General features: G+C 36.8%; 1 protein-coding gene across 2 annotated transcripts; it reads left to right on the top strand.

Moving 5' to 3' along the window:
• Positions 1 to 3,277: 3,277 nt before the first annotated feature.
• Positions 3,278 to 14,953, top strand: SRP54 (signal recognition particle 54). 2 transcript variants are annotated; one of them, XM_061367588.1, is made up of 15 exons: positions 3,278 to 3,392; positions 4,862 to 4,953; positions 5,530 to 5,614; positions 6,548 to 6,652; positions 8,040 to 8,106; positions 8,190 to 8,247; positions 8,957 to 9,107; positions 9,935 to 10,083; positions 11,208 to 11,308; positions 11,412 to 11,498; positions 11,848 to 11,921; positions 12,163 to 12,271; positions 13,072 to 13,242; positions 13,740 to 13,835; positions 14,494 to 14,953. In XM_061367588.1, exons 1-15 carry the CDS (start codon positions 3,315 to 3,317, stop codon positions 14,583 to 14,585), a joined length of 1,515 nt encoding a protein of 504 aa, XP_061223572.1. In that variant the 5' UTR covers positions 3,278 to 3,314; the 3' UTR covers positions 14,586 to 14,953. The 2 variants fall into 2 exon arrangements, with proteins under 2 accessions (XP_061223572.1, XP_061223573.1); XM_061367589.1 differs by lacking the exon at positions 13,072 to 13,242.
• The last annotated feature ends 1,669 nt before the right edge of the window (positions 14,954 to 16,622 follow it).

The raw sequence follows: 16,622 nt of genomic DNA, 5'->3' as shown, positions 1-16,622 counted from the left end.
GGACAGCTGCCGGACCGCGCTGCCCTGGCTGCTGTTGATCTACTGCGCCTTCCCAGGCCGTCGCTGGAACAGGGCTGGCTTGGCCCGATACGCTGCCGTTGGCAGCCGCTATCTCTGGGTGCGCGGGGAAAAAGCTGGGGCCGGGCATCTAGTAGGGCTGTCCCTTCGCCAGTTTTGGCTTTACCGTGAACACAAGGGTGTAGGGCCAAAAGTAGGATGGCCAGTCCCTGCTGCGGCTTTGGGGGTGTTTTCCTGCCTCTTGTCGGGTAACTTCAGAAGGTGGAGGTAGTAGGTTGGGGCTGAGTGCCGCTGCAGCAGCTCAACCTATTCCCACCTGTGAATCAACCTTTGTTGTTATGAAATTAGACTTACAGTGGGTCTTAACCCATGTGTGTACACTTTATTGTGTAGACTTTAAGTATTTCCTTTGCTTGTGATCCTTAAAACAGCTGTTACCTCCTAAAGCTGTTATCTTTTACAAATTTCATGCATTAAAGAGTCCTGCTAGTTGAGCTGGACTACTTTTGGTTTGAGTTTTATACTAGATGGGTAGGCAGGGGTAGGTGGTCTGTCTCTTGAGAATTTTTACTGTTATTTTGTTATGGCTTAATAAAGCCCCCACTATTTCTGCTGCCCCTTTACTCCTGAAATGCAGGTTTTCAGAGTGGGGAGGCCTTACACTCTGCAGTGGAACCTGGGAGCTCAGTGCCAAGGTGCCCAGGCTCCTTCTGCTTAAGGCGGCTTAGTCTGTATAGCATTCATGGCCTTCCTCAGCGCAAGGCCTGCTTGATGCAGCCTGGTTGTTTTACTGTGAGATGCTGGCAGGTTCAGATCTGTACAGTGAGTTTATGGAGTGCTGCATCAAAGCTAAAAAGCTTTTCCAGAACTGCAGATGCTCTGAATGCGGCCTATACTCATTCTGCAGTGCAGTCATTGTTCGTGCCTGTCTGGGCACCTGCCAATTTAAGTTGGCTGCCTGCTAACACAGCTTATGAGTCTTTTCATCTTCTTGGATGGACTGTGTGTGAAAAGTTGTATTACTTTCTGTAGTTGGCATTTGTTAGTAATTCTGATGGCTTATAAATCCTTAATGTGCTAGAGCTGATAGTAAAATGTTTAAATTCTTCCCTTAGTATACTGTTTGTATTATTTGTACTGTAAGGCTGTTGGAAGAAGCTTTTGGTGTTAAACATTTGTTTATTAGGACATAATTAATTTTTTGTATTTGGAGACCCATAGAGCTCTTGAAACTAGTTTTAAATATTGAGTGTTCACCTGGCTGCTGTATTATGGTGATGGTATCAAATTTCTAAGCTCTTCTATCCAAGTGTTCTAGTTAAGTGTTGTCCATGGCTGCAGTTTTAGCAGCTCAGATCTTTCTGAGATGGAATACTGTTTTTAAAGGTTTTATTATTTCTTTGTTTGGAGGGTTTTTTTTACAATTACTGTGATTTTCCTGGGGAACAAGCTTGAAAAACATTTTGAACATCCGCTTTCCTGGTACCCTTTAGTAGATCATATTGACGATAATGCTTTTTCAGAACTATTTTGCAAGAATGTGACTTATGTGTTTTCTAAGGAAAACTTGGAGTTTTCCTGCCTCAGATGTCATGTAGAAATCCTCTTCCAGCAAAGGAAGAAGCTGGATATCCATATCTGTTAGCATACTGATCTGCAAATATTTTACAGAGTTTCTTAGGAAGCATAGACAAATTCTTAAATGAAATGTCAAGATGTCACTTTGGAATTGCCTGTTCCTATAATGTACATTTAATCTAAAATCTGTACATATATTTATTTGCATCATTAGCTACACATGAGGCCTGTACTTTGAATGTATTTATCTTGAACCTTCTGGAGGTTTTGTTCTGGGTTGTGGCCTCAATATCAGAGGGGTTGGACTGGCGGTTGTGTTTCTTGGGTTTTTTTCTTAAACTGCCAACTTCATAACAATATTAACTCTCAATTAGGCAAAGCAGTCAGGAGGTTGGCTTATGTGTGTGATTTGTTTTATATACTTTGGAATATATCTTTATACTTATTTATAAGCATATCATAAGCTTTGCTTCTTGGGGTCTGTGCAGCTGGTAAATCTTGATGTGTGTGTATAATGGGCTTCTTTTTATTTTACCTAGGTTGAAACACTCTCAAATAAAATATACGTGTAGTTAATGATGTATTCTTAATTTTACTAAATAGACCAACCTCTCTTGTATACTTAGTCCTCTAGTCATTTGAAGAGGGAAGGGGAAAATTCACCAGAATCTGAAAAACTCTTAGCTACTTTGCTTAGAAAGGCTCTCATCATTGGCAAGTTTGCCTTCCGTTCGGGATGGAGGAATTCAGATGTGTGGTTTTGAATTCAGCTCTCGGAAAGGGAGTAGTTTGAGTTGGGTATGAAGAAAAAACCCTGTGAAATTGGAAAATAAACAAGAAGTGTCTGAAGTTCTCTATTTCAGCAGTAACAATGATGTTGCAACTTTTTGTGCTTGTTAGACAAATCTTGGTTTGCCCTTTTCACAATTCTAGGTTGCTGTTCCTGCCATGTGCTCTCCTGAATAACTTGCCACCTTGTATAAGAGGTAGAGTGGCTTAGCATGTTGACTAAGCTATGCATACCCTTCAGAAATTAACTCTTTGTGGTTTCTTAAGTACAAGTTGTGGTATGCTTTAGATTTATATGTAAATTTGTGTCTGTAGTAAGCAAAAATAGCCTTGTTTAAACAAACAAAACAACAACCTTGCCCCTCCCCCCAAACATTTAAAAAATACAATGTGAATTTTACTTATTAAAATTGAAGTATATTTGAGGAGTTACTAGAATGGGAAATTCAGTTTGATTTAATGTAAGGTAAATAAAGTAGAACCAACAGTTAATGTTCAATTTTGCTAGCAAAATATTTTGTAGGATGCAGAGCTTTTAGGCTATTCTGGTTGGTTTTATTCTGTCCTGTAGCATATTGCTGATAAGATAAAAAGCAGTTAGCACTCTTTCTGGAACTCTGACTGGACTGTTTTCTTCATAGTGAACTCGATGCACAAATACTCCAGACAGTTAAATGCTTCCTAATGGCAGTGTGGAGTTTCTATTTTCAAGTAGGCCATCAGGATAGCCTAAAATTAGCTTCAGGCCAGTATTTCTTAAAAATAACTTTAAAAAAGAAAAACTTGTGTGCTTTCTAGAGTAGAAAGCAGGTTTCTTAACCCAAAAGATACTGGAATAATTACTTTGTGAAGGCATAGCTTCAACTAGGTTTAAATTTAATTTTTAATTGTTTTTCAGGTTCTTCTAAGTTGTACTTGAAGCTGCCAAAATGGTTCTAGCAGATCTTGGAAGAAAAATAACTTCAGCATTACGCTCACTGAGCAATGCTACGATTATCAATGAAGAGGTATGTAGTATGCATGTGTGCTGGCACTAACACTTAGAAAGCAAAGTTCTGAGAAGTTCTCAAAGGCTTATGAGAAGCTTGAAGTAGGTTGATGTTATCTTGAGGCTCTTTTCTCTCGGGTAGAAGTTTTAGCCAGAGGTTTTAACCCCCTGATACTACTGCCGAAACTTAGAACCAGATATAGACATACATAATCACCTCAGGTACAGTGCGTCCTGTGGTCAAAGGGTCCTTGGGCATGGTAGCTGTACTAAGGGAGATTAGCGTTCTGAGGAACTAACACTAAAGGAGGCAAAATGTGCCTAAGGTTGGGTGGAAGATAGGCTGTGAGACTATATAGAGTGCTCTTATTTATATGTGTGTGCAGCTGAACTGTGGAGATGGCTGCAAGCAGCTGAAGTGTGAAAAGAGCAAATAGCTTTCAGTGTGAACTTTGCTGTCTTAAATGTGAGGATTATGTTTTTTTGCTGTCTTTATATTCAAGCCAATACAGTATGTGACTGAGGAGGCTGTCTTGGAATAGTCTGTTCTTTTGTTTTGTTTTTTGTTGGGGTTTTGGTGGGTTTTTTTCTTCTTTTAAATTTAGGGTTTGAAATTATAAATAAGTATTTTCTGTTATATGGACTGAAAAGCAAGGTGGAAGCTAATTGGTGTGATGGTTTAGAATGGCCTCTGAGTAAATAAATTGTTAGAAACTCTTTTTGGGTAGGCAGACAGGTGGCTTAAAGTAGCTAAAAAGTAAGCTTATCAAGGGTTATAGGGTTGGAACTTGTGCACAGAAGAAAGATTTTTAAAAAATCTCAAGCTGGGAGACAACAAATCCTTAACTGAATCTAACATAGCCCGATTTTGGTTTTTGTTTTCAGCAGTAGAAACTTTTCTCCTGCAAGAGCTCAAGCTGTGCAAATGAAACCATTTATGCAGGTGTTACTTTCAGAAAAAAGTCTTTCTGATCATGGCTTTTCACATTGAAAACCACTAAATTGGGGTCCTAACTGAGGCACTTACTTGCCTAAAAGATACACCCCAGAGCAGCAGTCCAGTTTCTGAGAATGCAGATGACAGTATGTCCATTTTTGCTTTAAGGGGTACTTTTACAGATTGTGTTAAGAGATTCTTTTTATAGCTTTTTGTTACACTTGACTCTAAGGAGTACCTCTAGGGAAGTTTAGGAAGACTTGATATCATGCAAGCTGCTGTTGTGCTAAATGCAATAGGAAGTGTTCTTTGGTACTTTGTTATAGTGTGCATATTACAAATTGAGGACCCTTCTTTTCCCATATTACCCTTTCAAGTTTAAATTGAATTTGCATAGGAACAAATGCATAGACTTTTCTTTGTGGCAGTCAGTATGATAGGACTGCATGCATTTAATTTATAAAAGCCTTGGTTATACGGTAAATACTTTCACATCTTATTTTGGACTAATACTGTGTGTTGTAAAACCATTTTTCTTTTATACTTTAAAGGTTTTAAATGCTATGTTAAAAGAAGTATGTACAGCACTACTGGAAGCTGATGTTAATATTAAACTTGTGAAGCAACTCAGAGAAAATGTCAAGTAAGTAAACTAATCAAAATGTTTAAACTTCTGATGTTTGTAAAAGTTGTAATTCAAGGTTACAGAATAATAACTTCTAACTTTATATGGTTTTCTTAAACACACACGTTTTATCTTTAACAGGAAAATACAGTTTAAACTAAATGTCTAGCCAGTTTCCTTCAAGGAATCTTCATGAAGTTTAGCCAGTTATTGTTGTTAGGCTTGTTTCAAAATAATGTTCCTGTTATCATTTGAATGGTATGATAAACAAGTTCTTTGTTACTTCCTAGACACCTCGTTTTCACATGTTTTGTGCTGGATGTAAGTAGATCTGTATAAGACCAGTACTGTTACTTGGCTGTTATCAGATGTGTAATTCAAGTAGATGCAAGTCTGAAAGATCCAAGTATTCTAGAAACCTGTTTTTGTCCTGCATATAAAAGTAATGTCTCAAGTGCATGTCTTCTTAAATACGTCCTGTCTGAAAACTCAAGGCAAATCAGAGTGCTGTTCCAGTTGCAAAGATTGCATTTATGCCAAGGTTAAAGTGATGCTGTAAGTTATGCTAGTGTTTCGTGGTTTTCCTAAACTCAGGTCTGCGATTGATCTGGAAGAAATGGCATCTGGCCTTAACAAAAGAAAAATGATTCAGCATGCTGTGTTTAAGGAACTTGTTAAGGTAGGACTTCAAAAATGTATTATGTCACTTTTCTTGTACAGTCTAGGCTGTAGAATCAGTACAGTAGCAGGCCAAGCGTTAAGGTGGTTGTGTGGAACCTGCAGTTAGGTTTCTTGATGTAAGGCTTCTTACTATTGCAAACAGTAATATTCTTCTGATTGAAGCTACTTCCTGGGCATCAATCTGACTAACTTCAATTTTAGCTTCAAGTTCAGCTGTTCTTAATCTTCGGTTGAAATTTAAATACAAAATAAGGGTAAAGTACTGTTAGCTTCTGGAATATCTTTGGTTGTCCCAGAAACACACCTTTGCTACCCTAATAAACGTTTGCTCAAACTACTTATAATCCTTTGAAAAAGTGTTAATTAACAACCCAGCAGTCATGGCAGCATTTTTCTTTAATCTGCCTGCTGGGTCAAATCAGTACCTGGGTATCAGTATTCTTTCATTTTTCCAGTTAACAATATAGTCTTTTGTTCTCCTGTAGTCTGTGCCCACCCATATGATAGTTCTCTGGAATGTATGTACCTTTTACTTTTTAAGAAGTGAGGCAGTAACCCTAAGAAGTCTTCTTTACTGTAGGATTTTCACCAGAAGAGGTCCATCTTGAGCAGTGATGGTGGGGTTGAGGTCATGTTTCTGTGTTGTCTGTTATACTTGTGCCATGTATACAGGCCACCCTGACTTTGGTACTTGGTATTAAGAATAACACTGTTACTGTTACAGAATTATTATGCATAACACTATGTATTTTTAGGTAGCTTGCACAGACTGTTGCTTGTCACTGTAAATCAGCAAGCATCTAAGCCAAAATAAGACTAGACTATGCATAAGTTGGTTTGCTGCACTGAATATAAAACCAGGCACCTAGCATGATTGTGACACTGTTCTGTGCTTCTGAAGTTCAGTTCTGCAATATACATTATTCTTTAGCTTGTAGATCCTGGAGTCAAAGCGTGGACACCTACCAAAGGAAAACAGAATATTATAATGTTTGTTGGTTTGCAAGGAAGTGGTAAAACAACAACCTGTTCAAAGGTAACTGGCACTGTGAATCTGTTTGCATGTCTTTTTTTAATGTTTTTTATTTCTTGGGGAAGGTGGTAGTCATTGGACTGCTTTGGTATGATTCGCTTGTGATCAGTGCTCTTTCTGTTAGTAGGATTAAAGTGTAAAGATATTTTTGCATCTTCTTCTGAGATGAGAAGAATGTCCAAAGTAATATTCTTGTGGGGCAATTTATGGTTTGTAGAACTTCCTTCAAGATTTTTTTAACTAAACTCTTGATGAAACAGTACTGTTTATGGACAAGAAATTCCATTCTTTCTGGGTTTAAGACTGGTATTATGAATGGAACTGATCTCATTCAATTACCTGTTTAGGGAGACCAGTGGGAGCTGGCATCTGTGTTAGATATCTCAGTTAAGTATGAGTGGGTGATGTGAAACCTCTTCCAGCCCCAAACTCATTGAGAAGATTCAGATTTGGTTTTTTTTAAGGCTAAAAAAAGAATGCTCTGATTCAGTGTTTAACTTGTTTATGATAGTTGTTGGGAGGAAAAAAATACCCTGTGGAAAAAGATGCATCATTGTTGCTTTTTTCAGTCATCTACTTCTGAGATTCACACAAAGTCTATTCCAAATATACCACTATTCTGATTTTATAAGTCTCTTCTAGTGCTTCTGTAGGCAAACTGTGTTTTGGAAGTCTGTCTTTGGTCAACCAAATATTCTGTGACTGTACATTGTACCAATGAAGCTGACTTTTACAAGAAAGTAAGGATTCCATTCAATCCTTTAAAACATGTCCCTGAAATGGAAATATCTTTGCTCCTCTGGAAGTACAGAAACAAAGAGCTGCACAAGTTGTAGCCATTACAGTACTTAATATTGAAGTACTCACTGCTTTGGGTAGTGTCCTGGTTTTGACTGGGAGAGAGTTAATTTTATTCCTAGTAGCTGGTACAGTGCTATGTTTTAGCTTTAGTATGAGAATAACTACTACAAGAGGTAGTTTCTAAAAGCTAGTTTTATCTCCAGTATTAACAGTAAGCAGAATCCAGGAGTTAGTAAAATGGGAACTGGAATTATTTGTAGTCATTCCTAGCTCAGGAAACTGGAATCAGGAGCAGAGGCAAGTAGTTGTTTCCGTCTTGCCTTTAATAATGATTTGTGTAACATACTTTTCTAAGCAACAGAGATGCTAACATTGGATACTTGTACAGTGTTACTAAGTAGTCTCAGTTATAGAGATCTATCTCTCTCTCTCTCTCTCTCTCTCTCTATATATATATATATATATAGCTGGCTTGAGGTTCTGGGGTTTTTTTTGAGTCTGTACTTCAGTGGCATATAAGTTGTTATACAGTGTCATGCTTTTTTATGGGATTTTAGTGTAACTACTTGTTTTGGATTTCTTTTCACAGTTAGCATACTTCTATCAGAGGAAAGGTTGGAAGACATGTTTGATATGTGCAGACACATACAGAGCAGGTAATAGTCTTTAATGATGTGGTTCTTTAATACTTCCAGATTTATTTTTTTTTAACAGCCCCTTGACTATACCTGTCTTACAGGTGCTTTTGACCAGTTAAAACAGAATGCCACAAAAGCAAGAATTCCCTTTTATGGGAGGTAAGCATCTTTCAGAATCAGTTCAGAGAACAATTCAATTCCAATGATGTATTGTTCTTTACTGAACATCTCTCACTAGGCTCCATTCAGTGTTGTGTAATTACTTAGATTTTTATAATATTTGCTCTGATCAGGTGAAAATTCTGCTTAATCCAGTGTGCTGTCTGCCAGTAGTAGAAGGTAAGGATAGCTTAAGAGATCAGGCATCTGGGGGTGATTCCGTTGAATGCTCTCTCAGTGAGTGGCAGTTTATAGGTCTTTACTGGACAGATTTTCAGAAAGTACTGTTACAGATCAAAGGGAATGTTTTTTGGAACTTTAATTTTTATTGTCAAGCAGTGAACCTAAAATAGCTTTTATAAAGCAAGAAGTAAGTTTTCCTTAAGCTTCATTGGAAATGTACTGTCTAGGTGCTCAGTTAAATCTTATTTCAGAGAAGGGCTAGAGAAGGGTTGTTTAGTGCGGTTTTCAGCAGGGGAGACAGGCAGTCCTTTGTGCTTCACGTTACTGAATAGTAAGGGCAAATGACTTAGACATGTTTTAAATCAATTTTTTTGCTTGACATCAGAGAAAGTCACTCTTGAAATCCAGATCATTAACCAGTTTATAGTCAGGTGATGAAAGTTTGAATTAGTTTCTTTGGTAACTCTTTGCTGATTTGTTGTTGTTTATTGTTCTTGTTGTTTTCTTTGTTTTTCTTTGTGATCAGTTATACAGAAATGGATCCTGTAATTATTGCCTCAGAAGGTGTTGAGAAATTTAAAAATGAAAACTTTGAAATAATCATTGTTGATACAAGTGGACGTCACAAACAGGAGGATTCTTTGTTTGAAGAGATGTTACAAGTTGCTAATGCCATAGTGAGTAGTTTCAAGAAATACAATAACTTCTGTTATAGTAATTTGAATACAATTAATTTATGTTTATCTCCCGGTGTTCTGTGTGGTTAAACCAGGGCTGGATGATCAGTGCTTGATAGTTTTAATTCTTCTATCTTTAAGTCAAGAAGATGCTTGCATGTAACTAGACTGCCATTCCTGCTTTCACTTTTCCTTTTCAGGATCTTTCTATATTGAAAAACTAGATAAAAGAACCAGTCTGATCTGGTTTCCTGTAGCTATATGTACTGAATTTTCTGTGATAGTCACAAATAATTTCTCTGAAACAAAGAAGATGATTGGATAACTTTCAACAGCTTTGATATGTAAATGAAGCTGGTGTTTCTTGTATGGGTTTTCAAAATCTGACTGTTTGATTCTGTGGTCTTGCATGACAATATGATAGTTCCCACACAACTGTTTCTAATAGCTAACTTGTTTTCAGAGGAATGGATTTCCTAAAGCTTTTAATGTAAAAGCCAAGGGAAGACTTTGTTAGCCATTAATTGCTCATAGATCCTAATTAGCTTATTGGCTCAGATACCAGCTAAAATCACTCAAAACATAAGTAATCACTGTAAACCTATAAAATTGTAGTATTTTGTGCTGTAGATTAGTCATAGTAGTGCAGCATCAGTTTTCAAATGGTTGTTAAGACAATACTGTTTGTAGAACAGTTGTCCTTTTGTTTTAAACTGCACAGCCCTTACATGCTCTTATTGCAGTTAGTTCTGCTATTAAACATAACACATGAACACTGTCTAAGCAAGAAGGAAATAATTACTTTATGAATCTCTTATTTCTCCTAGCAACCAGATAACATTGTTTATGTGATGGATGCTTCCATTGGCCAAGCTTGTGAAGCTCAAGCTAAAGCTTTCAAAGATAAAGTAGATGTAGCTTCTGTTATTGTTACTAAGCTTGATGGACATGCAAAAGGAGGTGGAGCTCTTAGTGCGTAAGTACTGTGTTACAGGTGTGTCCAGCACCTGGCCATGCATGGACAACCATGAAATATGTTAGTGTCTCAAAAAAGCGTGCCTATGAAAGTGTCACTGTCACACTGCATGGAATCTTAAGTAAGGAGCAGTTATGTTCTTATCCTACTTCTGGTGGATAGCATCACCATGGACTGTTTAACATCAGTCAGTATCAGATCTTCTGATGTACTTCCCCTTTCCGGAAGGGGAAAAACTCTAGCTAGTCTTATGTAATGGCCTTAAAACTGTTATGCAAATCAAACTTCTGGATTGCCAGTGTCCAGCAACTTGATAAAAAATTAGTATTCATTCATACTTTACTGAATAACATTCTTGTTGGATTTCCCTGTGCTGTATCTTGACAAATTCAATTGAGTAGAAAATGTTAACGTTTTATCTTCAGCCTTATACAATGGCATGTCAGACTAATCATCAGCTGTGCTTCAGTGATACAGCTTGTATGCAGCTGAGATGATTTGTCAAAACAGTCAAGTTGATGACTTACTAAACTGCTATCTGACTTTGATCTTAAGTATTAGAGTTCATGAACTGTCATACCTATTTTGCTGTTATTTATGGCAAAAAAACCCCAAGAAAAACTCCAAAAGCTTGTTCCAGTTGTCATGTGCTTGTATGTGTGAAGTCTGCTGTGTTTCTTCTATACAGTCTGTAGACTGGAAGCTGAATTAATGTAAAAGCTAGTGCCAATAACTGATCGGTGAAAAAGTTTTCTTATGTCTAAGTTTTTTTTCGTGAGTTGGAAACAAGATTGCTGTCTGTTGCAGGAGGTACCTTGAAGAAAATGTAATCAATGTCTGTCTCATCTGTCCTTGCAATGCTAGCGAGGAGAGCACTAGGATAAAATGGAGAATATATCTGTGGATATTTTTCAAAGTAGAGTTTGTATTTTACAGAGTACAAACTAGAGAAATATCTTGTCAGCTTCTCCCAGCTACCTATCCTAATGCTGGATATTTTTGTAGGATGAACAGTTGAGGAGAGAGGATGCACTGTGTTGATGCCTAGCTGATTGTGTTAATGGGTGGTACAAAAGATGGGGTGGTTTTTGAGAGGCCATTTCATAAAATTCATTTTACTGCAGAGTTGCTGCCACAAAGAGTCCTATTATTTTTATTGGAACTGGTGAACACATAGATGACTTTGAGCCCTTTAAAACACAGCCTTTCATCAGCAAACTTCTAGGTATGTACTATGTACAGCTGTACTTACTTTGAATTGGATAATAGAAGTTGAAGTGTCACTTTCTTTTAATGCTAACTTCATAGCTGGGTTGTTTCTTTTCCAGGTATGGGTGATATTGAAGGATTGATAGATAAAGTAAACGAGTTAAAGTTGGATGATAATGAAGCACTCATAGAAAAGCTCAAACATGGTATGTTATTCCCAAGAACTGAATTGTGGGTTATTAGCGTAACCTAATAATGACAAGTTGTCTCAGAGATGTAGACCATTGAATTAATCTGTAGATAAGTAGTTTGTTTCATGTACATAGTTGTGTTGATTTTTGAGTGATAAGTGTGTCAGACCGCAGAATAATTAGTTTAATGCTTAAGCATGTACCATCTAAAACGGTTTAGCCATGGTAATAGTGAAGAGGTTGACTTACCTGTGCAGTGTATAGTATTTACCTTGTGAATATAAAGAATAACTGAGAAAAGACAGCAAGGCCAAAATGCTAGTGTGACTTCTGCTAATCCTTTTTTTTTGTTGTTGCTCTTCAGGTCAATTTACGTTAAGAGATATGTATGAACAATTCCAAAACATCATGAAAATGGGACCGTTCAGTCAGATCTTGGTTAGTTATCCCCAAAATATTTTTATCAGATTTTCATTTCTATTTGACAAACTTTGCTGTAAACTTAAAACTCTTAATTGAAACTAATGTTGAGTCTGTGCTTTTTCAGAAATATGAAATTACTTGCTTACTGCGATACATAACTACTGAACTAAAGCTTGCTGTCCATATTTCTGGCTGCTTAATTGAAATCAGTTCTGCCTCTTCTGACACAGTATTTGTTTTCCATTTTTAAAACAAGGGTATGATCCCTGGTTTTGGAACTGACTTTATGAGTAAAGGAAATGAACAGGAATCAATGGCAAGGCTAAAGAAACTGATGACTATAATGGACAGTATGAATGACCAAGGTAAAACAAACTTCACCCACTATTATTATTTTTTTTCCTCTCCATTGTTGAGTAAGCTTATTTACAGAGATCTTTTTGGAAACAAGTTGGACATAAGGCAGCATCTACAGTGACAGAAAATGACAAAGAGCATTTATCACTCTTAGAAATGGCGAAGAGTACATGTCTCAACTTTCTGAATAAGTCTAAATATTTAGAGATACCTTGACAATTGCCTATTGCTGCTTTATCTGTGTAGAATAAGTGGGATTTTGAAGCATTTGGAGATTATTGTAGGGTAATGGAAATGAATGTACTTTTATTTTTCATCCTGTAGCTGTGCTTCTTGAATTATTAATGCTACACTTGCAAATTAAAACGCTACATTCATCTTTAATCTGTCGTTGCTGTGTTTTTTCCTACACACCCTCAAATTTACTTGGTAACATAGCCTCGTCTCTGGAATTCAAGGTGGTGTTCCTAATCCATTTATAACTCTTGCAGGAGTATGCTCTTAACTTTGTCCTAAAACCCTTAATATGTTTTAAGACCAAGTATGCTGAAAGCGTAATTTATTCATGTGACTTTTGCTGCTGTGGTGATTAACATACAAACATGACAATGTTTTTATACTACTCCTTAGAATATTACTTCTCAATTATTTATGTTAAATTCTGCATTGTCATTTCTAAACGAAGGTTTTTGATCCCTGGCTCAAAACTTCAGTTCTCAACAATAATGAGAACAAGTTTGCTACCAGCTGTAGTAGATTTTAATGCCAGTAACTGAATGGATTTCTCTTTCTGACACTGTAATTGCAGAACTTGACAGTACAGATGGTGCCAAAGTTTTCAGTAAGCAGCCAGGAAGAATCCAAAGAGTAGCAAGAGGTTCAGGTGTTTCTACCAGAGATGTTCAAGAGCTGTTGACTCAATATACTAAGTTTGCACAGATGGTGAAAAAGATGGGAGGCATCAAAGGGCTTTTCAAAGGTAAAAAAAAAAACAAACCAAAAAACAACAACCTAAAGCAAACAAACAAAAACCCCAAACAACACTTAGTAACTCAGTGGGGAGGTTATGTGATGTGTGAACACAGAGGTAATGTGAAAATGTCAATCGGGTGTTGAGAGAGGACAAAATGAGCTGTAGTTTGCTTATTTTCCTGGTGTTTGAAAGTTCTTTTATGTAACTGGTGAGAGCTGCGTTGTTCTTCACGACACTAATGTACAACAGTGGTGAAAATTACTGTATTTTGGCTTCATCAATGTAGACTTCATTACTGCTACACTACTGACACTTCAGTCTGTTATGTGGGGTGCAGGGACTGTTGATCATTAAAATATTTTTAGAGTGCCTGATACAGTAACTTTTGATCATGGATTCAAATGGATTTCAATCTAAAATTAGGAGGTAGAAGTCTGATTTATTTTTAGCCCCATATGTTAATCCACTTGCTTACAATTGCTTCTTTTGTAATTTTTTTTTAGGTGGTGATATGTCGAAGAATGTAAATCCATCTCAGCTGGCCAAACTGAATCAACAGATGGCAAAGATGATGGATCCAAGAGTTCTTCATCATATGGGTATGTGTTGGCTTTTACAGCTTCAGTAGAGGACTACCAATTACAGTGGAGCATTTGAAATATAGCAGTGAGGAAGGTGATATGACAAAGCATGCATTTAATATCAGTACAAAGTATTTCTAGGTTTCCTGACAAAAATCATAAAGCTTAGTCCATATGTTATGAATGCTTTGCACTTACCAGTGCTTAATCTAGTCTCTTCACTGGGATTTGGCTCTCAAAATGATCAGTTGGAGGGGTGTCCGAAGTAGTAAAGTGGTGACTGTAAGCATGACTGTGCTAAAGCACATCTATTCCTAAACTTCCCTTCTTTTGTAGTCTTTGCCTCAAATGCCTCAATTTGACAGGAGTATCTTTATTTAAAGACTCCATTCTGGAACTTTACTAATTGATAATGGTCACTACTTCAAGGTTTTTTCTTTTGTCTAGATCTTCATACACAGGTCATCTTAAAACCTACTTCAAGCCTGATGTTTTGCAGACCTTCCTGTAATTACTCAATTGTCCCTTTTCAGTAGCCACTGAAACCTAGCTTCAGTCTTGGGCATTTGCATTTGTGTGTTATTGAAATAGTGTGTTCACTGTGATAAGGCCCCAAGCAAGATAGCTGTGCTTCAGAGTTAATTAACACATCTGTGTTCTCACTTACCTTCTGCAGGTGGCATGGCAGGACTGCAGTCAATGATGAGACAATTCCAACAAGGTGCTGCTGGAAATATGAAAGGCATGATGGGATTCAATAATATGTAAAGAAGCCTTAATAAAAGCAGATTTTGACTCTTCATGGCAACTTCAGTGAAAGAATTTGCTTTCTTCCTTTTTACAGTGATTAGGGGAGTAGTCTTTTGAAATCTTATTCAGGCTTCTCAGTTTCTACATCTAATTTCTGAAAACTATTTTTGCTTAAATTAGTTCCTCTCCACTAATAACTGATGGCACAAAGAGTAATTAAATTTAATAGAACAAAATCATTATGTAAAATTTTAATATTTAGAGACTTTCTAATTGTTTACATCAAATGGCAGCCATTATATTTGTAAACAACCCTGATCTTTGGTTATAGTAACATAAAATGTCACAAATATACTGTAAAATAAAATTTAAGTGGTTATAAACAAGGGAATGGCCTGTTTCTTCAGTTTTCATAACTGTCATTTATCAGTATATAATTGCATGATTTCCTTTGTTTGAGTTGTTTCTAATGACTGTTTTAGCTCATATTTGGCATTGATACTGTAAGAATGATCCAGTATCTGAAATGTGCTGTTGCTGCTCAGGTGTTTTCCTTGAAGCATTTGTAGAAATGTGCTATGCTCAGGTTTGTACAAACCTTTGTGCTTCAGAACATTACTATTCTTCCCCTGTACACACAGAAGTAACTAAAGCCATATGGGTACGCAGTTCTCAAGCTGTCCCATACTGAGGATTAATCTTCATACCAGCCTGCCAATTAAGCGGTTCTTTGATCATGGAGATAAGTTCTAATACGTACTTTGTATGTAGGAATTCTGTGCTGGTACTGAACTTAAACCAGACCCAGCTAGTTGTATCTGACTGAGCGTATTACCCCAACTCGGCTACAATCTGATTTTAGTTTCCTACAGCATTTTTTCTTTTAATATTCCAGTTTACTGTGTTGATCTCAAAAGGGTGGAATCTACAGGCACACTTGAGAAACTAGGTAGACCAGATGAACCTTGAAATCCAACATACGTCTTGGCAAATATGGTAAGATCTTTCAGCCTTATCTTAAGGCAAGGAGTTATATTAAGAATTTAATATACTGGAGAGTGCTTGGGTTGTAAATGGACACCCATCTCTGTTGCTTAGATAACAATCAAATGCAGTAATTAAGAGGTGTTCAAATGCAGTGATTAAAGGTGAGTCCCTCTGTCAGCCAGTTCTTTGAGGTGGCAGCTAACACAGCTGACAGAGGATAGATTCTATTGGTAGTTATGCTCCTGTGCTAATAAAACAAGATGCGCGGTAACTTAGTTTATAATGTGGAAGTATCTTGTGTACAATTAGTCATACGTATGTTCAATGTATGTGATGCTGAAAAATCTTCATCTATGCTATTTACCTACAGTGCATCATTTAATGCAATAGCATTAGTCTGTAAAAGGACCAGTTAAGTTGGGTATTTTAAATAAGTATTTTAAATATAACAAAAGCATGAAGCCTTTCATGTCACCAGCTTGGACAGCTGCCTCAGCTACTTAAGTGGTGTTTACTAAAACTGTTCAGTTCTTTTAATCTTTTTATTTCAGTTCTTGAGCAGTATGAACCAATGTAACACACAAAGCTATGCAGCAAAGAGTAGTAAATAAATCTTGGTTAGGAATGCAGTCTATAGGAGGAACTGGATAGTTAAGTTGAATGCTTTTGATGGAGATTAAACACGAGTAGGTATGTTGAGGATGAATGGTGAAGCACTGTGCTTCTGGACTGGCTCAGACTATTCAGTTACCAACAATTAATTTCTATTTTCGATTCATTGCATACATTTAGACTTTAGTTTCAGCATTTCCAAACTTACTGCTGCTTGCTACCTGCCAGGAAGCATACTGTCACTAGTTGTGTGTTGGCAAGGGCATACTTTAAAGTGTTATATATGACAATTATTATTTCTAAAGTATAGGTTGGAATAAACAGCAGTATATTGCTCTTACGTTAATGTGACAGGTAGAAACAACTTTGGAGCCTGTTTGGTATGATTGCATAAAGTTACTAAGTTTTATTTATATATATATATATAATGCATGTATGTGTGTGTCTGGGTATATA

Source organism: Neopsephotus bourkii, unplaced genomic scaffold (genome assembly GCF_033783945.1).
Source record: "Neopsephotus bourkii isolate Nb327-2 ecotype Australia unplaced genomic scaffold, CSIRO-AGI_Nbou_v1 NB_1388, whole genome shotgun sequence".
NCBI classification, from domain to species: domain Eukaryota; kingdom Metazoa; phylum Chordata; class Aves; order Psittaciformes; family Psittacidae; genus Neopsephotus; species Neopsephotus bourkii.
Note: the sequence above shows the minus strand (reverse complement) of the source record. Positions and strands in the feature narration are given on the sequence as shown.